This window comes from Balaenoptera musculus, chromosome 2, assembly GCF_009873245.2.
Source record: "Balaenoptera musculus isolate JJ_BM4_2016_0621 chromosome 2, mBalMus1.pri.v3, whole genome shotgun sequence".
In the NCBI taxonomy this organism is placed as follows: domain Eukaryota; kingdom Metazoa; phylum Chordata; class Mammalia; order Artiodactyla; family Balaenopteridae; genus Balaenoptera; species Balaenoptera musculus.
Window position 1 is genome coordinate 112012584 of NC_045786.1, and position 26331 is coordinate 112038914.

At 41.7% G+C, this 26331-nt stretch overlaps 1 protein-coding gene, 2 non-coding genes and 1 pseudogene across 3 annotated transcripts; 2 read left to right on the forward strand and 2 right to left on the reverse strand.

The window, feature by feature from the left end:
• Positions 1 to 48: 48 nt before the first annotated feature.
• Positions 49 to 26325, forward strand: LOC118891184 (E2F-associated phosphoprotein-like). The gene is made up of 7 exons (XM_036844854.1): positions 49 to 126; positions 6260 to 6480; positions 9841 to 10022; positions 11103 to 11198; positions 12276 to 12393; positions 19568 to 19681; positions 25767 to 26325. The coding sequence occupies exons 2-7, from the start codon at positions 6407 to 6409 to the stop codon at positions 26026 to 26028; spliced, it is 846 nt and encodes a 281-aa protein (XP_036700749.1). The 5' UTR covers positions 49 to 126; positions 6260 to 6406; the 3' UTR covers positions 26029 to 26325.
• Positions 451 to 616, forward strand: LOC118891476. Its single transcript, XR_005019045.1, has one exon. It is a non-coding gene; the product is annotated as a U1 spliceosomal RNA (small nuclear RNA).
• Positions 15929 to 17738, reverse strand: LOC118891185 (annotated as a pseudogene).
• On the reverse strand, positions 18740 to 18846 carry LOC118891372. Its single transcript, XR_005018956.1, has one exon. It is a non-coding gene; the product is annotated as a U6 spliceosomal RNA (small nuclear RNA).
• Positions 26326 to 26331: the final 6 nt, after the last annotated feature.

Genomic DNA, 26331 nt, shown 5'->3' on the forward strand with positions numbered 1-26331 from the left:
GTGATATATGTATGTTCTGCTTACTTTCTGAAAACAGACCCCACCGCCCCCTCGGAGCAGAGAGTTACGGAGAACTAAGTAGGGAGTATGGGACTTACGAGGGACAGAATACTACATGTGAAATAGGTAAGTAACCAAGATTTACAGTGTAGAACGTTATATTCGATATGTTAAAGTAACGGCCGATGGAGAAACCATCAGAAGCTGTATACCGGAACCTGTTATTACAATGTTAAGAATGACTTAGTTTAATGAATAGAAGAAAAGAAACCACGGTCTTCCCTGAGAGCCCAGTAGTGACGACTGTTTACTTCCACTGCCATAGACCTGGCTTCAGTCTCCGGTTGGGGAAAGTAGGATGCCGATAGCCGACGGGCATGGCCAAAGAAACATACGTGTCTATATACACATACGTGTAAAACTTACTGATGTCAGGCTTAAAAACAAAACAAACGTTCTCAGCAGCGTTTCGCTTTGAGTCCAGGTACGATTAATCATAACCAGAGCCAGGCTTATCCATTGCACTGCGCATGTTGACCATTGTGATTTCCCCAAGTGTAGGAAACGCAAGTGCATAATTCACGGTAGTGGGGGACTGCGTTTGTGCTCTCCTGTTTTTTGTAGGTTTATTTTTTTATTTATTTATTTTTTTTAAACCTTCGTCATCATGCTGTGTATTATGTCCTCATGAGTTACTTAGGACTGGGATTTGTACCTTTGACATGCCCTACCAACAAATTTTATCAACCTCCCACAGTATCCACCCTTGGCAGCCACCAATTTGCTCTATGTATCTAATCTATAAAACTGAGTTTATAGATATATATATATTTTTCGCTGCGTTCGGTCTTCGTTGTTGCGCGCGAGCCTGCTCTATTGTGGTGAGCAGGGGGCTTCTCATTGCAGTGGTTTCTCTTGTTGCGGAGCATGGGCTCTAGGCACGTGGGCTCAGCAGTTGTGGCTCACGTGCTCTAGAGCGCAGGCTCAGTAGTTGCGGTGGACGGGCTTAGTTGCTCCGTGGCATGAGGATCTTCCCCGACCAGGTCTCGAACCCGGGCTCCGCTTTTCCTATGTCATCGGGAATGTCCGAGCCGAGGGTTGGTGAGCTGATACTGGTACTCTTCTGTCCAGAAGCAGCGAAACACCGAATTTCACTCTTTTTATTTTTTATAAATTTATTTTTTTATTTTTGGTTGCGTCGGGTCTTCGTTGCTGCACGCGGGCTTTCTCTAGTTGCGGCGAGCGGGGGCTTCTCATTGCGGTGGCTTCTCTTGTTGGGCAGCACCGGCTCCGTAGTTGTGGCACTCGGGCTTAGTTGCTCCGCAGCAGGTGCGATCTTCCCGGTCCAGGGCTCGAACCCGTGTCCCCTGCATTGGCAGGCGGATTCTTAACCACTGCGCCACCAGGGAAGACCCTCACTTCTTATTTTTACAGTATTGAAACAGCTCTGCGCCTCTCGGCAGTTTTCCTCTTAAACCCCCCCTCCCCACCGGAAGAAAACATCATTTTGACCTCAACTTACATAGTTTCACTACGGAACATTAAGAATATTGTATACACTTTCTCACCCAGTTGCAGCCTCGCTGACCTACAGCTACGCTTGACACACTTTCTTTTTTCTCACAGATTTCCTCTCCTGCCATCCTCCACTCTCACCGCATAAACTCCTAATCCCTCAGTCCCTTGCTTCCCACCGCAACCAGCGTTGACTCCCAGGCCATTCCCGCAGCCTGTGTTGCTCCTCTTCCTCCGTCTCAGAGCATAAAGCATCATCCGAGGGAAACCCCAGACTGTCCACTGCTGGCTTGTCTCTGCCACTAGGCGTCTTCCGGTCGCACCTTTGCGGCCCTCAGGCAGGAGAGGGTTAAGAAGTTTTATGAATGCCACAACTCACCAGGGCTGGCTATTTTCATCAGGGACTAGCAGTGAGCTGTGGAATCAACCTCTCAATTGTTCTGGACGTACGAAGTAAATCCCTCCCGTATGACCTCGACGGAGTTAGCATACATTCTTTCCCTGATCTGTACGTTTTGTTAGTGAGAAGACCCCTGGACAGTCATCAACTCACGAATACACGTATTTAGTAAGCACCCCTCCCCTCCCCACACTCATGTGCAACACACAATTGCTGCTTCCTGTCTCCGCCCACCCCGTCAGTAAACCAAAGGGCCAAGGGATGTACTTTCCACTGTACTTCCTTCCCAGAAAAAGGCCACCTCGGTAGAAACACATTCGCTGACGGATGTGTGAAAAACTGTGTAGCTTTTTGCTCTGAACTTGCTATTTTTTTAGCATTTACACAGCATCTTCACATTTCCAAGCACTGTACCAACATTTATTAATCCTCACAACACCCCTGTGAGGTAGGTCAGTATGGTAGAGAAAAAGGCAGAGAGGTCGAGTGAACCTTGTCATTTCCATTGAGAAATCACTATGTTTGGGGGTAATTAGCCTCAGGCGGGTTTCTAGTTTGTTACTTTCTCTTGAGCTTGTGTGGCCTCGAGGAGCCTAGGGCAGGTTTCCTTGACCCTCCTGGTTTCTCTAGATGTACGCCATGTCCTCTGTGGTGGATGTGGGACCTTCTAATTCCCAGCGGAGACACGTCGCCGTTGGTGGTCCGGGGGGCGTGGGTGCGCGGCGAAGAGTCGGGACCCGGAGGGGCGATGGGGACGGCTGGAGTTCGGGGCGCCTGGCGCCAGGGATTTGAGGGTGTGAGTCGGGGCTCGGGTCTGGTCTCACCTTCTGGTTTTGGTTTCGCAGCCCGACCGAACTCATCCTCACTGGCATGGTTATTATGAGGACCTTTCCCTCCTCCCCACCCCCATTAAGCATTTACGTAGTAAGATTTCCCCAGTCAACTTAAAAGCGATCGTTTTGTTCGTGGCGTCCTCTTGAGTTAGCGTCTCATCAACTACTTCAACACATGAACTGCTTCAAAACACACAACAACTAAACCTGGTGAAACCTAAAGAAAAAAAGTCAAGATTTTAACATTGAAGTAAACAGGGCAAAGTATTACTACAAACTTCTTCCACTTCGTAAATTGTGCAGTGTTGGAGTTAAGTATATAATACCGGCAAACACAAAAGTTTTTATTTTATTTTGGCCGTGCCGCGTGGCTTATGGTATCTCAGTTCCCCGACCAGGGACTGAACCCTGGGTCAGGCAGTGAAAGCCTAACTCCACTAGGCCACCAGGGAACTCCCCCACAAAGTATTTTAAAACACTTGAAACATTTAAAACACTTAAAATTTGTAAAAAATAGACGATTATGTTTAATAGTCAATTCACGAGTTCTGAAATAGTCCGTTTAATCCATTGAACTCTCATTTTGTTTTTAGACGGTGAGACAAACACACTTTTGTTTATTTTTTTGGGCCGTGCCAGGCATCTTGCAGGATCTTAGCTCCCCGACCAGAGATTGAACGTGGGCCCCCTGAAGTGGAAGCGCGGAGTCCTGAAAACCGGACCACCAGGGAATTCCAAACACAATTTTTTTTTTTTTTTTTTAATTTTATTTTATTTTTTTGGCTGTGTTGGGTCTTCGGTTCATGCGAGGGGCTTTCTCTAGTTGAGGCAAGTGGGGGCCACTCTTCATCGCGGTGCGGGGACCGCTCGTCATCGCGGTGCGCGGGCCTTTCACTATCGCGGCCCCTCCCGTCGCGGGGCACAGGCTCCAGACGCGCAGGCTCAGTAGTTGTGGCTCACGGGCCCAGCTGCTCCGTGGCATGTGGGATCTTCCCAGACCAGGGCTCGAACCCGTGTCCCCTGCATTAGCAGGCAGATTCTCAACCACTGCGCCACCAGGGAAGCCCCCAAACACAATTTTTAAGACTGTAAACTGAGACCTTTTATATCCCAGCTACTCTGCCCATTGAGAGGTGTATCTACCCCTCTCCTGGAATCTGGACTTAGTGACTAGGCTGACCAACAGAACGAGGTCAAAGTAATGTTCGGGGGATTCTGAGGTTAGGTCAGCAGAAGGCTTGCAGCTTCCTTCTGGGCCTCTGAGAACCCTGTGTGGGAGACTTGAGCTGTGAGTGAGAAGACTGACAACTCTGGGGCTGCCATGTTGTGAGGAAGCTGCTGGTTTACAAACTGACCCCCCTCCCTCACTAAGGAGAGAGTAAAGAAAGAGGCAGGCCACTCTAAGTTGGTAGAGGGCAGGTTTAAGAGGCAAGGGAACTTACTAGGATTGTCTTGGGCGCTGAACGAGTAGAAGATCTCTATCCCTGGCAGCCAATTCTTTTTTTTTTTTTTTTAAAGGTCTCTTTTTAAAAAAACTTTTATTTTGGTTGCGCTGGGTCTTAGTTGCAGTAGGTGGGCTCCTTAGTTACAGCTTGCTGGCTCCTTAGTTGTGGCATGCATGTGGGATCTAGTTCCCTGACCACGGATCGAACATGGGCCCCCTGCATTGGGAGCGCAGAGTCTTATCCCACTGTGCCACCAGGGAAGTCCCCCAGCCAATTCTTAAAAGTTTATACAGAAGCCTTAACTGGGTTGTCAGGTATACTGTCCAGATGGTCTCAACAACACCCTACTCCCTCAAGGCTTCATCATTTGGACAGCTCCCACTGTCCGAACAGGGGAGGAACAGGAGGGGAACAGGAGGCAGAGTGTACATTGCAAGGATAGGGGAGCAGATGAGGAACCTTGATTGCCTGAGTCCAGCTCAAAGATCAACGAGTGGTCACAGCCCACCAATCATCTCCTTCAACAGAAGCCCAAGGCTTTGTGGAGAACGATGCATGGGAAAGAGACATGCTCAGGTTTTAGTCCCAACCCGAGACCCTAGACATTGGGGATCAGAGTAATGCCTTTCAAAATTGCAGATTTGGATAAAAATAGATGAGTGTTTTTGTTTTAAAAGCTCTTAAGTTTTGGGGTGATGTTTTTGTGCAGCAATAGAGAAAATGGAAGAGGGAGACAGAAGTAAGCAAACAAATAAGTAACATGGAGTTGAAGGGGGAGAAGTGGATTTAGGGATAGAAAAGATGGGATGGAGAGAAGAGGGTGGGGTTGAGGGCTTACAGTTTTTGACAAGGGGCTCAGGGAAAGCCTCTCTGTTTCAGTTTGCTACAGACTCCTGCTTTTCTTTGCTTGCTCGTCATTAGCATATGTAACCCCCAAACAGCCACCAAAAATGGCAGGCTCAGCCCCTGAGTTTACTTGTTCTGTTACCAGTTGTAGGATTACAGCCCACTCCTTAGAATCTCTAATTCTTTTTTTTTTTTAATAAATTCGTTTATTTATTTGTTTATATTTTTGGCTGCATTGGGTCTTTGTTGCTGCGGGGGCTTTCTCTAGTTGCGGCGAGCAGGAGCTACTCTTCATTGCAGTGCGTGGGCTTCTCGTTGCGGTGTCTTATCTTGTTGCTGAGCACGGGCCCTAGGCGCACGGGCTTCAGTAATTGTGACATGTAGGCTCAGTAGTTGTGGCTCGCGGGCTCTAGAGCTCAGGCTCAGTAGTTGTGGTCCACAGGCTTAGTTCTCCGCGGCATGTGGGATCCTCCCGGACCAGGGCTCGAACCCGTGTGCCCTGCATTGGCAGGCATGGATTCTTAACCTCTGCACCACCAGGGAAGTCCCAGAATCTCTAATTCTGAATTTTAAGTTTATGGGAGTAAAGAAGTAGTGACTCAACTTTTGTGGATCAGAATGAATATGGATGTAAGGGCACATCCTTGAGGAGGGCCACAATTCTCAGAAAAGGAAAAATGGGTTCCCCAACAGGTGCCTCCTTCACATCACTGTGACTCATGGGTGAGTATTGTACCTCGCAAAAGAGTTGGGTGGAGCAATAGTTGAAAACCAGGGAAGGGAGTTCCCTGGCGGTCCAGTGGTTAGGACTCCGCGCTTTCACTGCTATGGGCCTGGGTTCAATCCCCCGTCAGGGAACTAAGATTCCACAAGCCAAAGGGCATGGCCAAAACAACATATATATATATATTATATATATTATATATTATATATATATATTATATATATATTTTATATATATTATATATTATATATATAATATATATATTATATATATAATATATATTATATATAATAATATATATATATACGCATACATGTATATACATAAAACTTACTTCTCTCCCCGCCACCTCCCCTCCTCCTCTCCTCCCCTTCCCCTCCTCCTCCCCTCCCCTTCCCCTCCTGCCCGCCACCTCCCCCTCCCCGCCACCTCCCCCTCCCCGCCACCTCCCCCTCCCCGCCCCTTCTCCTGGCTCCTCCCCCGCTTCCTCCCCCAGCCCCTCGCTTGGAAGATCTGCGCAGGCGCGCAGTGAGGGCGCGGCGTGCGGGCGGAAGTGGTGCTGGAGCGCTTTAGGAAAGGGACCTGCGGAGAAAGCAGGTACTCTGCCGACGCCTGTGGACGGTATCGGAGGGGGCAGGCCGCCATGAACCGCCTCCAAGATGACTATGACCCCTACGCAGTTGAAGAGCCTAGTGACGAGGAGCCGGCTTTGAGCAGGTAGGCCCCTACCCCACCCCGGTCCCCGAGGCTTCGGGCCGAGGCCAGGCCTCAGCCTCCCCCTCTCGCTGCGCTTGCCGGACCCGTACGGATCCTCTGTCCAGTGGTTCGGGCCCCTGTGGCGCCCCGCTGTCGCCTGTGGGACGCCGAGGGGGGTCTGGTGAGGTCGCGTAGCCACGGGGGAGGCGGGACCGACACTGGCGCGGGGAAGGGGCACATTCTGGAATTACGCGTAAGATTCAAAAGCCGTGAAATCGAATCCTGCTTCTGCAGCTACTAGCACTGTGACCGAAGGCAAGTCCTTTATCGTCGGTTTCTCATCTATAAAAAGGAAGTATAATAAGTATATCACGAGTATGTTGTGAGGCACATGGGACTTACTGTGAAGTGACCATCATGAAGACTAAACTGCAATAAACAGAAATAAAGGGGTATTTAACTTTTTTTTTTTGAGCATCTATTGTATGCTTGCTGTGGACTACAGAGGTCAGTCATAAGATTTTTGTCTTTGACAGGTTTAACGGTAAAGTAGGGGACATAAGATATATATATCTCGGAAGATATATGTCTCGGAAGTAAGCTTGTATCTCAGAAGACCACTGTAGAAGAAGATGACCTGGGATAGTCACAGATGAAGTTCTATGGGAATTTCCAGAAGGGACGGATTAATCCTATCTGGAGGAAAATTGCAGTTATGTTGACAAGAGATTTCCAGGAAAATTTAGCCATTTTTTAAGCTGTCAGCAGATCCTGTTCGTAAACTTTAAAACATTCTGTCCAACTAAGCTTTCAGGGAAACTGCCCTTCTTTCAGTCACAATGTTTCCTTATATTATCCTGAGGCGGGGTTACAGGCGTGGGAGATCACACTGCTGTGAAGATTTCTGTTGTGGGGAGTGAGGATGGATTCCAAGATTCCCTTATGAGGAGTTTGAATTAATGGGTCCAGTTTGTGAAAGTAGGCCTCAATTAGTAATTCAGTTTGATTGGATTCAGTGTTTCCTGAACTTGAGCTATTCTGCCATTACCATCCCCGTATTCACCCCTCTTATTATTTATTTAATCTTTTTCTTTAAGTTAATTTACATTTTTATAGTTAAATGTCTTATTTTTTGCCTCACGGTTTGCAGGATCTTAGTTCCCCGACCAGGGATCGAACCTGGGCCCCCAGCAGTGGAAGCACAGAGTACTAACTACTGGACCACCAGGGAATTCCCATGTAGTTAAATGTCTTTAAAGAGGCTTTATATTCCTGTGACAGTTGCCACTGGTAAGGTAACTGTAAAAATAAATACTTTGAAAACAAAACAGTATTATTAGGCAGTATTGCCTGCTCAAGGCTCTGAATCGAATGCTCATTTTAAAAAGGGAGATTGTTGGGCTTCCCTGGTGGCGCAGTGGTTGAGAATCTGCCTGCCAATGCAGGGGACACGGGTTCGAGCCCTGGTCTGGGAAGATCCCACATGCCGCGGAGCAACTGGGCCCGTGAGCCACAACTACTGAGCCTGCGCGTCTGGAGCCTGTGCTCCGCAACAAGAGAGGCCGCGATAGTGAGAGGCCCGCGCACCGCGATGAAGAGTGGCCCCCGCTCGCCGCAACTGGAGAAAGCCCTCGCACAGAAACGAAGACCCAACACAGCCAAAAATAAATAAATAAAATTAAAAAAAAAAAAAAAAAAAAAAAAAAGGGAGATTGTTTAGAGAGGTGTTTAAGAGGTGTCTCTCAGGATTTGATTTTACCATACCTAGAAGTGAATCTTTTTAGCGTATTACTGTTTCATGGAAGCTGGCAGAACACATGAGTCTTCTGAGTTGGAGACACCTGACAGCAGAGCATCCAGCATGAGCATCATGTTTGTGTTGGTTGCTCTTACTTCCCAACTCCTGTAGGGGTTACATGGAGAGGCCCAGATGGGTGCTACACATTGATTGGGTTGGTACCATGGCTGAGGACCACTTGAGCTTGGAGAATCCACCTCTTTTACAGCAGGCAGTAAATATGCCACTAGAAGCCAGTAACCCCTCCTCCCACCTCCCAGTTGTGATAATCAAAAATATCTCTAGCTATGCCAAATGTTCTCTGGGGGGCAAAATTGCCCCTCAGTTGAAGAGTACTGGGGTAGTTCAAGGGTAATAGTGAGAGGTAAGACTGAAAAGATAGGTTGAAACCAGGTTGTGGAAGGTTCTTTTGAATGCTGTACTTAGAGTTTTGGTCATGGATGATTTTCTTTTGGATTTGGGTAGTGATGTGATGAGAGTTCTTTAGGAATAACATTCTTGCAGCAGGGTTAAGGGTGGAATGAAGCAGAAGAGTTTTGAGACCTGGAGATCCTTAGGCCATGGTGGTACAGGCAGAGTTACGAGGACCTGAGTGAATATAGTGGTAATGGAGAAAGGGAGCATGCTGGTCAGGATGAGGAATGTCAGATGGGGAATTTTCTTGGGAGTAGAATCTGGATAAGGCCTCTATCATTAGCAAAATTGATTGGTGTGAATTGTATTTTTCTTATTTACCTTCTGCTTGAGGCTCACAAGCATTGTTGTAGAAGAGAAAAATAGAGAAGCAAAACCCAGGAATAGTCTGTAACCGTTCATCAGATCATGAATAATTGAACGTTATGTGTGTACTATTGATTATAGTAGAAAAATCTTAGGCATTTCATCTTGGTAACATTTCATTCCTTCTGATATCTCGTTTAATTCTGTCATACTGCTGTTGATGGGGAAACCCAGGCACAAAAGGCCAAGGAAATTGGCAGAAATTGCTCAGGAGAATTTGGAATATAATTTAGCCCTCTCTCTCTTTTTAGTTCTCTGTAGCACTATGCCTTTTAAACTGTAATATTTACTTACTGTCTGTTACATTTTGTGTGGATGTATTAGCTATCTACTTGTTACATATATTAAGTTTTATTTAATTATCCAGGGTTTAAAACAAACTCCCAGTTCTGTGAGGTAAATTTTTCATTGCTGATGGAATTATGAATTGGCGCAGTACTCTTGGAAAGTAGTGTGATAATTCTAGAAGTCAGAAAGATGTTTGCATCTAATTTTAGACATTTAACCTAAGGAAATCAACAGAAACAAAATTATATATACATAGATATTCATTGTAGTGTTTAATAGCGAAGAGAAATAACTGTACAGCATCTGCAAGAGGAAATGTTATGCAGACATTAAAAAATATATTTGGAAATATGCAGAAATGGTTGAACTATTAAGTGAGAAGAGCTGTATGTAATGATAGCTGAATCAAATGCAACCTTATAAAACTTAAATTTGTTGGGCAGTGAGATGATAGGCATTTGAAGTTATTTTAATTCTTTAATATTTATATTCTTTATGATTTAAATGTGTTCTAGTTCTGAAGATGAGGTGGATGTGCTTTTACATGGAACTCCCGACCAAAAACGAAAACTTATCAGAGAATGTCTTACTGGAGAAAGTGAATCCTCTAGTGAAGATGAATTTGAAAAAGAAATGGAAGCTGAATTAAATTCCACCATAAAAACAATGGAGGACAAGTTATCCTCTCTAGAAACAGGTAAACTTTTAGTTAGATACTCATATAGATAGTTTTCTAAGTTCCATAATGGCAGGGACCCTTATTTGTGCTCTGTTATGCCCCCAGCACTTTCAGTAGGTGCTCAGTAAATACTTATTGAATGAATGAATAAATGTGCTTGGCAACCTGAGCGTAGTTTTCTTTCATTGCTAGTGAAGAAGTTTCCTGTGTTGCTGGAAAGAGACTGTTTAGCATTGTTTACTTGTATGATTTCCTTCTGTAATTTTTACCTCAGGATAAAAGAAAAAAAGACACACTAGCTTATAGAAGTATATTTAAGGTTATGTAACACTGATATAGCAGATTGAATGATGTGTCACCACAAATTCCTGTCTCATTTTAGTAAGTAATGAAACATACTTCATTTTGATACTTGGTTTCTATGTAAAATATATCTGACTCGAAAACTTGTTTGTGAAGGTAGGACTCCTCAGAATTGGTTTCCATGTTGTTATGCTATATATTAACTGTTAAGAATTGAAAGCATATGTAATAATGATAAAAGCAAAAGCAGATGTTAATTAAGAGGAAGAATTAGGGATGCAGGCATATGATGGCATAAGTATAGGTGATGTCATGGCACTAGGCACAGCTGAGGAGAGGAGGAATGTGTGCTTGACTCATTCTGCCTGACTCTTTGTAGAGCTCTTATCCTCTTTCTTCTAAAGTTCCTTAAAACAAGATGTTTATTCACTGTTCTCCACAGTATACTTCATGGCTGAAAGGTAGAGATATATAGGCCGGCAATGTGAAAATATGGCTATTTTATTTAATTAGATGTGCTTTTATCATTATTTATATATGCTTTCAGTCTCTTTGTGGGAAGGGAGAGAGAATAATTTTCTCATGATTTGGAACAGCTATTCAAGGAGGGGAAGTTCTCTGTAATTGCATAGGGCACAGAAATCCAGTAAGTCATTGATGTGAAAGTATTTTTCCACCCAAATGAAATTGGGAATGAGTTGATATCACTTTGAAGTGATGGAAGAATATATGGAGTTTTTTTCCTTGCCAATCCAGTATGGTTCAGTTTTTAAACTTCCCTTATCGTTTGACTAGGGTCTTCCTCAGGAAATGGGAAAGTTGGAACAGCTCCAACAAAGTACTATGACGATATATATTTTGATTCTGATTCTGAGGATGAAGACAAAGCAGGTAAGTAACACGTTTACCAGGTTAAGCAGTTATATTTTATGAAGGAAGGTTTACCTAGCAATTATTTGATATTAGGTTTTCCCTTTGAGTTTCATCTTTTAAGAAATTGCAGGCAGTTGATGTGAAAACAAAAGCAGGATTGCGCATAAGAACAGGTGGGGACGCAACTGAGGACAGGGACTGAGGGTGGTGCTGCAGAGGCACGTCTGGGGAGAGGAAGAGTGTGTCCTGACTCAGTACCTCTTTCCTCAGGGCTCTTGGCCCCCTCTTCCTTCAGGTTCTTTAGCACAGCAACATTTGCTTTCACAACTGCAGATAGTTTCTAGATTTTACTCTCTTGCAGAATTTTCCCTAACTTGTTGCTTTTTTTAAATCAATCTCTCTGTTCTTTGGAATTGATTTTGTATAAATTTGAGCAAAGTTGAACACAATGACAAGAGCTAAAACTAACTTAATTATATCAGTAATTATGATGGAATACACAAATAACAAATTTATATGGTAAACAATTTTATTTTTTATTTTTTTTCAATTTTATATATATATTTTTTTTTTTTTTCAATTTTATATTTTTATATGTTGTTACATTAACATTGACCTGCCCAAGTAGGTCTAGTGTATGTGGATGACCATAGTTTTTTTTTTTTTCACTCATTTTTGTTCTGATTTCAGTAGCATTTTATGTATGAGAACTTATGGAGAATTTAAGACATCAAAAATAGTTTCTAGGGACTTCCCTGGCGGTCCAGTGGTTGGGACTCTGCACTTCCACTGCCAGGGCCCAGGTTTGATCCCTGGTCAGGGAACTAAGATCCCACAAGCCGTGCAGCATGGCCAAAAAAAAAAAAAAGTTTCTATTCTTGACTTACTTTGAGTGGCCTTTTTGAGACTCTGACGTCTCATTATTTGAACTCAGTTCTGAACTTTTTATTTGGAGGAATAGTTTAAAATATTTTTTTAGGAAAATATAACTAGAAAAAATATGTACCTTAGGAAACAGGTTTCTTCATTTTGTATAAAAGAGGTGTGGATTTTAGACATGATACTTAGCCATATCGTTAACATTTTCAAAAGTAGCACAGGTGACCAAGAAAAAGAAGAAGAAACAACACAGAATTCCAACAAATGATGAATTACTATATGATCCTGAAAAAGATGACAGAGATCAGGCCTGGGTTGATGCACAGAGAAGAGGGTAAGAACTTAAATTTAAAATTAGAATCTTTACGAAAAATGATTAAAAGATGATTTTCGCTATATTCACATTTTGAGTGTATGTGTATTTGTTTATACAGACATGCATAAAGTTTGCGGAAAAACTGCTGAATAGTTTATTTTATTTTTTTAATTAATTATTTATTTATTATTATTTTTTTTAATTTTTAGTAATCTTTTATTTATTTATTTATTTTTATATTTATTCTTGGCTGTGTTGGGTCTTCATTTCTGTGCGAGGGCTTCCTCCAGTTGAGGCAAGCGGGGGCCACTCTTCATCGCGGTGCGCGGGCCTCTTCATTATCGGGGCCTCCTTTGTTGGGAGCACAGGCTCCAGACGCGCAGGCTCAGTAGTTGTGGCTCATGGACCTAGTTGCTCCGCGGATGTGGGATCTTCCCAGACCAGGGCTCGAACCCGTGTCCCCTGCATTGGCAGGCAGATTCTCAACCACTGTGCCACCAGGGAAGCCCTGAATAGTTTATTTTAAAAATGAAAAGCAAATTTCAGTCAGACCATTGGTTTTTTATTTATTTTAAAAAATATTTATTTACTTATTTATAATTGAATATAGGTGATTTACAGTGTTGTGCTAATTTCTGCTGTACAGCATGGTGACTCAGTTATACACATACATACATTCTTTAGGCCATTAGTTTTTTAAAAACTGTTGTTGAATTCAGACTGCTATAGCTAGTCAGTCTCTCCCTTTAAGAAACAGAACTGACTTTTTTCAAATAAACAATTTAAAATTACTTCGAGATTAAGAGTTTATGTGGGGAATTCCCTGGCGGTCCAGTGGTTAGGACTCCACGCTTCCATTTCAGGGGGCACGGGTTCAATTCCTGGTTGGGGAACTAAGATCCTGCATGCCGTGGTACTGCCAAAAAAAAAAAAAAAAAAAAAAAAGTTTATGTGGATAAACAGTGGATGTTATGTTTTCTACTTGAATGCTTGAATTGTTGTTTTTAACTATTTACAAATTTGATTTTTTTTTAAGTTTAAAATTTTTTTTATAGATCTTTATTAGACTATAATTGCTTTACAATGTTGTGTTAGTTTCTGCTGTATAACAAAGTGAATCAGCTATATGTATACACATATCCCCATATCCCCTCCCTCTTGCATCTCCCTCCCACCCTCCCTATCCCACCCCTCTAGGTGGACACAAAGCACCGAGCTGATCTCCCTGTGCTATGCAGCAGCTTCCCACTAGCTATTTTACATTTGGTAGTGTATGTATGTCAATGCTACTCTCACTTTGCTCCAGCTTCCTCCCGCCATGTCCTCAAGTTCATTCTCTATGTCTGCGTCTTTATTCCTGCCCTGCCACTAGGTTCATCAGTACCTTTAAAAAAAAAAAAAAATTAATTAATTAATTAATTTATGGCTGCGTTGGGTCTTTGTTGCTGCGCACAGGCTTTCTCTAGTTGCGGTGAGCAGGGGCTACTCTTCGTTGTGGTGCGCAAGCTTCTCATTGCAGTGGCTTCTCTTGTTGCGGAGCATGGACTCTAGGTGCATGGGCTTCAGTAATTGTGGCTTGTGAGCTCTAGAGCACAGGCTCAGTAGTTGTGGCGCACGGGCTTAGTTGCTCTGCAGCATGTGGGATCTTCCTGGACCAGGGCTCGAACCCGTGTTCCGTGCATTGGCAGGCGGATTCTTAACCACTGTGCCACCAGGGAAGTCCCCCTTTTTTTTTTTTAGATTCCATATATATGTGTTAGCATGCGGTATACAAATTTGATTTTTTAAAGTTGAGGTAAAATTCACATGACATAATGTTAACCATTTTAAAGCAAACAATTTAGTGGTATTTAGTATATTCACAATGTTGTGCAACCACTACCTATATTTATTTCAAACCATTTTCATCATCCTAAGAGGAAACTCCATACTCATTTTCAAATTTGATTTGATAAAGGCTGATTTATCATAAAAGTGAAAGCTGGGCAACTTACCACTATTTTTCCCTAACCTAGCTGTGCTTCAGTATCACCTGGTGAGAATGAAATGCAAACCCTTGAGTCCTACTCTAGGAGGTTTTGATTCCGCTAGGGTGGGGCCCAGGAATCTGTACTTGTCAAGCCCAGAGGGCTTGTGTTGTTATGTGGGTCTTTGTGCACCACCCTTTAGCTTCCACCCTCCCACTTTGTCCTTTTCCTCTCCTAGTTTCACCCATGCACCACTTCCTCCAACTGCCCCATGCATTTATGTGATGAATATTTTTCACACTCACAGTGTGAAATGAACATTTTAAGTGCTATGAGTGCTATTGAAATAAAGCTTATGGTCTAGCTCCATATTCTGGCAACAGAATTTGTCATGGAAGTAAGATGGAATGTATTTTCATTCTTATATAATCTTGAGGAGAAATAACATCTTATTGACTTATTCACATTCCTGTGTCAAGCAGTAGTTGCCTTTTAAGACCACAGGAACCAGCTTCAAATAATGAATTCACTACATTTTAAGCACCGCAAGGACAGTGATCATACCTGTCTTGTTCAGTGCTGTATGCCAAGCACCTTGCACACTGCTGTACGGGCACTTAGCACCTATTGAATGAATGATTAAGTTATTTTCTTGGGGTTTGGGTTTTGAAATTTGCTAAGCATTGGAGGTATTTAACAACAATTATGAAATATATACCACGTGTTCTCAGTATTTTTCCCCACAAATATTTAAAGAGTTCAGGAAGTAATGCCAAATGATTTGCATTTTGCTGTTCAATTTTTAGGTGTTTTCCATAAGCCCCTTTTAAGAATATATACTTTTATACTTTAGTGTCTTCATAAACAGATTCATGCTTTATTTTTTCAATCGGCAAATATCTGTTGAGAATTTACTATATGCCAGACACTGTTCTAGACTCTTGAAATACAACAGGGAACAAAACAGACCAAAATCCTTAGGCACTTAGAGCTTACAACCCTTGCTTTTTTTTTTTTTTGTAATAACTTTTATTGAAATATAGTTGATTTACAATGTTGCGGGCTTCTTTTGTCTTTTTGGCTGCATTGGGTCTTTCTGGTGCGCAGGGGCTTCTCATTGTGGTGGCTTCTCTTGTTGTGGAGCACGGGCTCGAGGCACCGGCTTCAGTAGTTGTGGCACGCAGGCTCAGTAGTTATGGCTCGCGGGCTGTAGAGCACAAGCTCAGTAGTTGTGGCTCACGGGCTTAGTTGTTCCGCGGCATGTGGGATCTTGCCTGGCCAGGGCTCGAACACGTGTCCCCTGCTTTGGCAGGCGGATTCTTAACCACTGCACCACCAGGGGAGTCCACAACCCTTGCTTTTTAAATGTAGCTTTATTGTGGGTTTTTTTTTTTTTTTAATTAGTAGACTGTTTTTTAGAATAGTTTTTTTTTTTTTTTTTTGAGAAAAGCCAACATAAGGCACTTTCATTGCAGTAATAAAACTTGAAACTCATATGTAGTGCTGGGGGTAGCGGTAGGGGTGCGGGAGTAGGCAGCAGTTTCTCTCACCAAATCACTACACAGGACAGCAAAGGGGTGAGGGGGGGAAGGAGAAGCCAGCAAACTCTGAGATCAGCAGGGGGAGCTGAGCATCAAAAAACAGGAGATGCTGAAGCTGTGATGACCAGCATCATTTTCTTCAGACAACACTCAGGGATTTGTCATGATGGCTGGGCTTTCATGGGTGTTAAGTGTCTACAAACAGCACCTTCAATTTAACTTTTGATTGAAATTCTTAAAATTTAGGAAGTGGATCTTGGATAGCTATGAGATTACAAAAGTCCTAAATATCCATTAGAAAAACCAGAGGATGGGAAAAAAAAAAAAAAAAATCCAGGCCATGAAGAAGGCTTCAGAGGTCCCTGCTGGCCCAGGGATAGACACCTGTAGTGTCCAACATCTTAGTGAAAACGATCTGCTTTCAAAACGCAGAGGGTTAAGGGGAGGGTGGGGTTGGGACAGTGGAGGCAAAGGCTCTCCCCTTCCCACTTTAGTTTCGGGTAGGGCTTTTAATTCCGCCCGAGGACGTCGCTTAAATTGGAGAATAATTTGGCCCTCAAAAGCACCTCAAATCTGCTATGGCTTTGCAGTGCAACAGCAAGAATGTTTAATATATAATAGATAAAACTTTCATCCAAAAAAAAATAAAATAAAATATAGATTCTTGCCACCCCCCCAACAATTCCTATTCTAAAATTAACCCATTACTTGTGCTGTTAATACTTGAATAATACGTAACTGGAAACCTAGATCCAAAGGACTGAAACTCAGTGTTCACCCCCAAATGAAAACAAACTAAAATGGGTAACTTGAGGTTTAAGGCATATAGTTCAGGTCAACACACATACAAGGAGAAAGGGGAAGAGCAAAGCTGGTGACAACACATTCGGTCAGGGAAGATATTTATACAGAGTGTAGTGGAACATCAGGAAAAGCTCCGTACGGACTCGCTGTGCTCACCTGGAGGCACCAGATCCTTCCATGGCACATCCAAGAATGGGGAGCTCAGGGAGGAGGCCATTCCTGTCATTCCAGTTTTAGAAGCTCCATGTCAAAGATGAGAGTGGCGTTAGGTGGGATGATGCCTGGGTGCCCAGTGGCACCGTAGGCATAGCCTGTGGAGATAGCTTGTCTCTCTGACCCACGCTCATCTGGGCAACCCCTTCTTCCCAGCCTCGGATCACTTCCTGCTTGCCCAGCACAAACTTAAAGGGCTTGTTTCTGTCCCAGGAGGAATCCAGTTTCTTTCCATCTTCAGGCATCCCCGTGTAGTGCACCACACAGATCTGGCCGCGCTTTGGGAAGGTGCTCCCTTCTCCGGGGGAGATGGTCTCTGCCTGCACTCCCATGGCAGTGGCAGTGGCAGTGGACGCCGGGCGGGCAGGCGGTGCGGACCGACAGTGGGTCTGGCGGCGGTTCCGCGGCTGTGCCAGAATAGTTTTAGGTGCACAGAAAAATCGAGCCGATGATGCAGAGAATTGCCATGGTATCCCCACACCCGCTGCAACAACAGCAACGCAGGAGTCTCCCCTGTTGTTAACGCCGTGCGCTAATATGGTACATTCGTCACAGTTAATAATCGATGCATTATTGTTAACTAAAGTCCCTACTTGATTCATATTTCCTTAGGTTTTTTTTCTCTTTTTTTTTAAATATCGTATTTTACCTTTGGATAGAAATTGTATTTAAAGCACATTCATCTCTGTCACATTATTGATCCTGCACCATCCCAGTGAAGCCCAGTGGGCTTCAAATGACCCTATTTATTTATTTATCTGTTTATCTATCATCTATTTGTCTATCTATCCGCCACGTGGCTTGCAGGATCTTAGTTCCCTGACCAGGAATTGAACCCACACCCTCGGCAATTCAAGTGTGGAGTCCTAACCACTGGACCTCCAGGGAATTCCCTCAGATTTCCTTAGTTTTTACCTAATACCCATTTCTGTTTCAGGAGCCCATACGGGATACCATGTTACATTTAGTTGTTATGTCTCCTTAGGCTTTTCTTGGCTGTGACAGTTTCTCAGACTTTCCTTGGTTTTTTTTTTTTTTTTAAATTTTATTTATTATTTATTTATTATTATTTTTTTTATTTTTGGCTGTGTTGGGTCTTCGTTTCTGTGTGAGGGCTTTCTCCAATTGCAGCGAGTGGGGGCCACTCTTCATCGCGGTGCGTGGGCCTCTCACTATCGCGGCCTCTCTTGTTGCAGAGCAGAGGCTCCAGACGCTCAGGCTCAGTAGTTGTGGCTCACAGGCCCAGTTGCTCCGCGGCATGTGGGATCTTCCCAGACCAGGGCTCGAACCCGTGTCCCCTGCATTGGCAGGCAGACTCTCAACCACTGCGCCACCAGGGAAGCCCTTTCCTTGGTTTTGATGACCTTAACAGTTTTGAGGAGCACTGGTCAGGTATATTGTGGGAGGCTCCTCTATTGGAATTTTTTTTTTTTTTTTTTCTTTAGCAGCGGAACTCAAGTTTATTAAAACAGCTATGACAAGTATAACAAAATCTACATCTGCCTGTGCTAGGCCAGTGTATTTCTGTACAAACAACAAGATAACGCTAGATAATTACAGTTAATACTTTGAAAGCATAGTATACAAAACAACATATCTTCATCAAAAAAAAAAACAACCCTTCATAAAAGTGGGGAAAAAAATTCTCCCTGCACCCCCCAAAGGAGGTCTTCACAGGCTGGCCAGCTCCATCCCAACTCTGAGGTATCAAAGGAGTTCCAAGTGCAAACTGAAGGGATGAACAAGCAACTCCCCGACTCCCACATCCGTTAAACGCACAATCCAGCTGATCTTGTGGCAGAGTGCCTTTTCGTGGAATGATTCAACAATCATAGATAAAAAAATGAAGAATTCTTCGCGAATTTGCGTGCCATCCTTGCGCGGGGGCCATGCTAATCTTCTCTTTATCGTTCCAATTTTAGTATATGTGCTGCCGAAGCGAGCACTGGAATTTATCTAATGGTTTTCTCATGATTAGACTGGAATTAGAGGTTTTGGGGAGGAAGACCACAGAGGTAAAGTGCCCCTTTCATCACTTTGTATCAAGGGCACATACTATCAGCGTGATTTATGACTGTTAATGTTGATCTTGTTCACTATAGTGAAGTGGTATTTGTCAGGTTTCTCTACTGTAAAGTTACTCTTTCCACCCCTTTCTGTACCATGCTCTTTGGAAGGATGTCACTATGTTTAGCCTAGACTTAAGGAGTCTGGAGTTATACTCCTCCTCCTTGAGGGGAGAGTATCTTCATAAATTATTTGTAATTCTTATGTATGAGAGATGTGTCTATTCTCCCCCATTTATTTATTTATTAAGTCATTTATGTCAGCATGGACTCATGGGTATTTATTTATATTTTGGTTATAATTCAATACTACTTTATTTTGATGCTCTAATTGTTTTGGCTTCAGTCATTGGGAGCTCTTTCAGTTGGCTCCTGTGCCCCTTTAACATTCCTGTCTCATTGTGGGTTTTTGGTTTTTTCTTTCTGAGCGCTTCCTTACTTTCTGGCCCTACAGGATATTCCAGGTCCATCTTGTATGCCCCATTCCTGGAATCGACCATTTCTCTAAGGGGTACTGGTTTCTTTTGTTGGGAGAATGGCATTAGAAAGCAAGATTTGGCTTTAATGTGTTTCCCCTCTTCACCTTCTTTTTCTGTTCTAGCTACCATGGTTTTGGAATACAGCGGCGACGTCAACAACAACAGCCTTTTCCAAATAGTGATGCTGTCTTGAATTGCCCTGCCTGCATGACCACACTGTGTCTTGATTGCCAAAGGTAACGGATAAAGGGTAGCAACACACACACACACGAAAAAAACCACTTGGTAGTCCTTGTTTAAATCAGAAATAGACTTTTGAGGTGCTTAGGAATTCTGATAAAGTTCTGTCCTCATATATCCCTGGTGCTGCATGACTAATCTTTATACAAATAATTTTCATTACACATTGTCTGTTATAAATAGGTTTTCTAATAAAGTACTTGCCAGTGCTGACAAGGGTTCAGTAAAACTGCATATATGTTGTGGAATGACAAAATCTCTCAAATACACTCATTTTTTTTTCTGTTGTGATAAAATACATGTAACATAAAATTTACTATTTTAACTGTCTTAAAAATTTTGCTGTAAAAGAGTACTTCATTTGAATATTCAATTTATTGTCAACTAGACCATTTAAAATTTTTTAAATTTAATTTAAAAAATTAATTTAGTTTTTTTTTTTAATTTAGTTTTTAATTTTTTAAAAAATTTAAAATTAATTTTTATTTTATTTATTTATTTATTCAGTTGTGTGGGGTCTTAGCTGCGGGAGGCGGGCTCCTTAGTTGTGACTCAGGCTCCTTAGTTGCGGCATGTGAACTCTTAGTTGTGGCATGCATGTGAGACCTAGTTCCCTGAGTAGGGATCGAACACGGGCCCCCTGAATTGGGAGCATGGAGTCTTAACCACATCACCACCAGGGAAGTTCCTATTTTCAATTTTAAATAAAGCTGTTTTCCCAGCTTTATTGAGATGTAATTGACATACAACATCGTATAAGCTTAAGGTATACAGTGTAGTGATTAGATATTCAAATATAGTGCAGAATGTTTACCACAATAAGGTTAGTTTACCACAATAAGGTTAGTTAACACAGCTATCACCTCACATAGTTACCTTTTTTTGTGTGTGTGGTGAGAACTCTTAAGATTTACTCTCAGCAGTTTTCAAGTATGCAGTACAGTATTGTTAACTGTAGTCATCATGCTGTACCTTACATCTGCAGAACTTATCCATTATAAGTACCTTTTGACCACCTTCATCCATCTGCCCTTCCCCACCAACCAACAGTTACTTTGTTTCTATGAGTTCAGGTTTTTTTTTTAGATTCCACATATAAGTGAGATCATACATACATACATTATTTGTCTTTGTTCTCTGTCTGACTTTTTTTTTTTAAAAACGTAGATTTTATTTATTTATTTATTTTTGGCTGTGTTGGGTCTTTGTTGCAGCGTGCGGGCTTTCTCTAGTTGTGGCGAGCGGGGGCTACTCTTTGTTGTCGTGTGCGGGCTTCTCATCGCAGTGGCTTCTCTTGTCGCAGAGCACGGCCTCTAGGCGCGCGGGCTTCCATAGTTGTGGCTCGAGGGCTTCAGTAGTTGTGACTCCCGGGCTCTAGAGCACAGGCTCAGTAGTTGTGGCGCACGGGCTTAGTTGCTCCGTGGCATGTGGGATCTTCCTGGATCAGGGCTCGAACCCGCATCCCCTGCATTGGCATGCGGATTCTTAACTACTGTGCCACCAGGGAAGTCCTCTGTCTGACTTTTTTTACTTAACATAATGCCTTCCAGGTTCATCCATGTTCTTACAAGTGGCAGGATTTTTTTTCTTTTTTTATGGCTGAATAATATTCCATCGTATATACATACCATATTTTCTTTATTCATTCATCTGTCGATGGACATGTAGGTTGTTTCCATGTCTTGGCTATTGTAAGTAAGGCTGCAGTAGGTTTTTGGGAGGAAGACCACAGAAATAAAGTGCCATTTTCATCACATTATGTCATGGGCACAAACTATTAACATGATTTATGACTATTAATGTTGACGTTGATCAACTGGCTGAGGTGAGAGCCCGGATATCTCTTTGAGATAGTGATTTCATTTCCTTTGTATACATACCCAGAGGTGGGATTGCTGGATCATATGATAGTTCTATTTTTAACTTTTTGAGGCTCCTCCATACTGTTTTCCATAGTGGCTGTATCAATTTACATTCCCACAAGTAGTACACAAGGGTTCACTTTTGTTATTTCTTGTCTCTTTGATAATACCTTTTCTAACAGGTATGAGGTGATACCTTATTGTAGTTCGGATATGTAGTTCCCTGATGATTTGTGATATTGATTACCTTTTCGTGTGCCTGTTGGCCATTTGTATATCTTTTTTGGGAAAAATGTCTATTCAAGTCCTTTTCCCATTTTTTTTTTTTAAATAAATTTATTTATTTATTTATTTATTTTTGGCTGCGTTGGGTCTTTGTTGCTGTGCACGGGCTTTCTCTAGTTGCGGTGAGCGGGGGCTGCTCTTCGTTGCAGTGCGTGGGCTTCTCATTGTCATGGCTTCTCTTGTTGCGGAACACAGGCTCTAGGCGTGTGGGCTTCAGTAGCTGTGGCACATGGGCTCAGTAGTTGTGGCTTGCGGGCTCTAGAGCTCAGGCTCCGTAGTTGTGGAGCACAAGCTTAGTTGCTCCGCGGCATGTGGGATCTTCCCCGGCCAGGGCTCGAACCTGTGTCCCTTGCATTGGCAGGCAGATTCTTAACCACTGCGCCACCAGGGAAGCCCCTTTGCCCATTTTTTAATCGGATTTTGTTTGTTTTTTGCTGTTGAGTTGTATGAGTTCCTTATGTATTTTGGGTATTAACCCCTTATCAGATACATGATTTGCAAATATTTTTTACCATTCCATAGGTTGCCTTTTTATTTTGTTGATTGTTTCTTTGCTATGAAGAAGCTTTTTAGTTTGATGTAGTCCCACATGTTTATTTTTGCTTGTTTCTTGTGCTTTAGGTGTCAGCTCCAAAACTTCATTGCCAAGACCAATGTCAAGGAGCTTTTTCCCTGTTTTCTTCTATGAGTTTTATAATTTCAGATCTTACATTTTAGTCTTTAATCTATTTCAAATTAATTTTTGTCAGTGGTGTAAGTTAAGGGTCCAGTTTCAGTTTTTTGCATATGAATATCCAGTTTTCCCAATACCATTTATTGAAGAGACTGTCTTTTCCCCATTGAATATTCTTGACTTCCTTGTCAATATTAGTTTATGGTGTATGCATGGGTTTATTTCTGGGCTTTTGACTCTGTTCTGTTGATCAGTGAGTCTGTTTTTATGCCAATCCCATACTGTTTTGATTACTATAGCTTTGTAGTATAGTTAGAAATCAGGAAGTGTTATGCCTCCAGCTTTCTTCTTCTTTCTCAAGATTACTTTGGCTATTTGGGGTCTTTTGGTTCCATGACAAATTTTAGGATTTTTTTTCTATTTCTATGAAAAATGCCATTGGAATTTTGATAGGGATGACATTGAATCTATAAATGGCTTTGGGTAGCATGGACATTGTAGCAATATTAATTATTCCATTCTATGAAAACAGGATATCTTTACACTTATTTGTGTTTTCTTCAATTTCTTTCATCAGTGTTTCATAGTTTTCAGTGTATAGATCTTTCACCTCCTTGGTTAAATTTATTCCTAAGTATTTTATTATTTTTGATGCTGTTGTGAATGAGATTGTTTTCTTAATTTCTCAGTTTGTTAGTGAAAATGCAACAGATTTTTTGTTTATTGCTTTTGTATCCTTAATCTTTACTGAATTTGTTTATTAACATTTTTTTGGTGGAGTCTTTAGAGTTTTATATATATAAGATCATGTCATCTGCAAACAGAGACAATTTTTACTTCTTCCTTTTCTATTGGGACACCTTTCTTTCTTTCTTTCTTCCTTTCTCCCTACCTCCCTTCCTTCCTTCCTTTCTTTCTTTCTTTTTTTTTTTACCTGATTACTTTGGCTAAGATTCCAGAAATATGTTGACTAGGAGTGCTGAGAATGGGCACTCTTATCTTGTTCCCTATTTTAACCATTTTAAGTGTACAATTCAGTGACATGAACTACAGTCACAGTTGTACAGCCATCATGACTATCCATTTCCAGAACTTTTCGTCACGCCAGACAGAAACTCTGTACCCATTAGACAGTAATTCCCTATTCTCCACCCCTACTCACCCCAGCCTCTGGTAATCTCTATTCTACTTTCCTTTTTGGATTATTCATTGCTAGTGTTGGAAACACAACACATTTCCATGTGTTCATTTGTACTCTGCAGCTTTGCTGCATTAATTTATTAACTCTAATAGTTTTTTTTGTGTAATCTTCAGAGTTTTCTACATATAATATCATGTCATCTGTGAACAAAGTAAATTTTACTTCTTCCTTTCCAATTTGGATGCCTTTTCTTTCTTTTTCTTGCATAATTGCTCTGATTAGAACTTCCAGTACTTTGTTCAATAGAAGTGGTGAAAGCAGGCGTTTTTGTCTTGTTCCTTATCTTAGAGGAAAAGTTTTCAGTCTTTCATCATTGAGTATGATGTTAGCTATGAATTATTTATTTATTTATTTATTTATTTATTTATTTATTTTATTGGCTACGTTGGGTCTTCCGTTGCTGTGTGCTGGCTTTCTCTAGTTGCAGCGAGCGGGGGCTACTCTTCGTTGTGGTGCGAGGGCTTTTCATTGCAGTGGCTTCTCTTGTTGTGGAGCACAGGCTGTAGGCACGCAGGCTTCAGTAGTTGTGGCACACGAGCTTCAGTAGTTGTGGCTCACAGGCTCAAGAGCACAGGCTCAGTAGTTGTGGCACATGGGCTTAGTTGCTCCGCGGCATGTGGGATCTTCCCGGACCAGGGCTCGAACCCGTGTCCCCTGCATTGGCAGGTGGATTCTTAACCACTGTGCCACCAGGGAAGCCCAGCTATGAATTTTTCATATGTGGTCTTTATTGAGGAGGTTTCCTTCTATTCTTAGCTTATTGGGTGTTTTTATAATGAAAGTGTTGAATTTTTCAAATTTTCTTTATGCATCAGTTGAGATGATCATGTGGTTTTTTTCCTTATATTCTATTAATCCAAATATACTTTGCCGTTTTCGTCTCCTTTTCTTTTCTTCTTTTCTCTTTTTCTGGTAGCCTTATAAATGTCTAACTTAATCCATGTTCTGAATCAGGTTAACTGAAATTAAATGATGATGTTAGGTGGTGGATTTGTTCTAGTCACTAATGGGTAGCCAGATGTAATTTACTCTTATTAGCTAGCTTGAGGTTTCTGATCATCTGCAACAATTAATTTTTGTACTCTCCATATGAGCTCTTAAGCTTTTTGTATATAAATTGACACCTAGAATATGAAATAAAGAAAAAGTAAAATATCTTTGTACTTAAGTTGCTTCTCTTTTAAATTAAACCATGTTACCATGTTACAGGGTTCCTATACCCAAAAGAAGTTGCTTTGTGATCTAACAGTAGAAATTGGGCTTGGTAAACATTGTGTTCCATATTAAGAAAGGATTCCAGTATGGTGGAGTATAAATGAAATTTTTATGACTTCATATTGAGAAACATCAGCCTGGTAGTGGTGGTGGTGGAAGAGGAGATGATCAGCATTCAGAACTAATGAAGGCATAACTTGACTTCACTGTTTTTAACCAGATAGATATTTCTGTTGCATGAGGTTTAAGGGGGAAAAAAAGGAAAATAACTTACTAAGTCGAGAAAGAAGTAGGAAAATATTAAGTGTATGAGGAGAACAAAGAAAGCATTATCTATTCTTTAGACTGTTGGAGTAAAGCCAAGAGTGGACATTATAAATAATGTCTGACATTATCAAATAAATCTGACATTATCAGATGCTCTTTAAGCTTTTAAAACTGTAGCTTTTACTAAAATAGTGACCAGAATGGCACTACGTGGTAATGAGAGGAGGGCAGAGTCTCAGGTCACAACAGGAAAAAGACACAGTCAAAGATTTTTTAAACATTACCTCTCAGGTTTCCAATAGCTTTTCTTGTCTAAGTTGGAAGAGCAAATCAAAAAATTTTTTTCTGAGATAAAAGTTACTTTTAGAGCAGTAGAAAAGAGGATATCATTAGTATCTGTTACCAAGTCTCCTCCTGTTCTTAAAATAACTCTTAAAAGCTCTTAATTTCCCATTTTGTTCTCTTGTTTTACTTTGGTTGGTATTTCAGTAAGTTTTTGGTATTCTCACATTTTTTCTAAATGTGTAACTATTAAAATAGAATGTAAATCCAAATTCTCCATTTCATTTTCCTCTTAGGCACGAATCATACAAAACTCAGTATAGAGCAATGTTTGTAATGAATTGTTCTATCAACAAAGAAGAGATTCTAAGATACAAAGCCCCAGAGAACAGGAAGAAAAGACGAGGCCATAAGAAGATGAGGTCTAACCAAGAAGATGCTGCGGAGCAGGCAGAGACAGGTGTGGAAGAAATCTATCACCCAGTCATGTGCACTGAATGTTCCACCGAAGTGGCGTCTATGACAAGGATGAAGTCTTTCATTTTTTCAACGTTTTAGCAAGCCATTCCTAAATAGCTAAGTTGGCATTTAGTTGCCCAATACCGTATACAAGGCAAATACGGACAGTTATATTCCTCCTGCCTACTCATCTCAAGTGACATTCTGAGCGGTTATTTGAGGAAGCAGTGTTTCATCTTTATCTTTTTGAAAAAAATGGTTATCTACCTTCATCCCTCCCCTTCCTTTTTAAAAAAAAATTTTTCCCCAGCTCTGATGGGACTCGTTATTCATTCTCTTTTTGACAGATATTTGGAAACTGGGGCTTTTTATTTATTAAAGCTCTTTAGAATTAAAATGTTC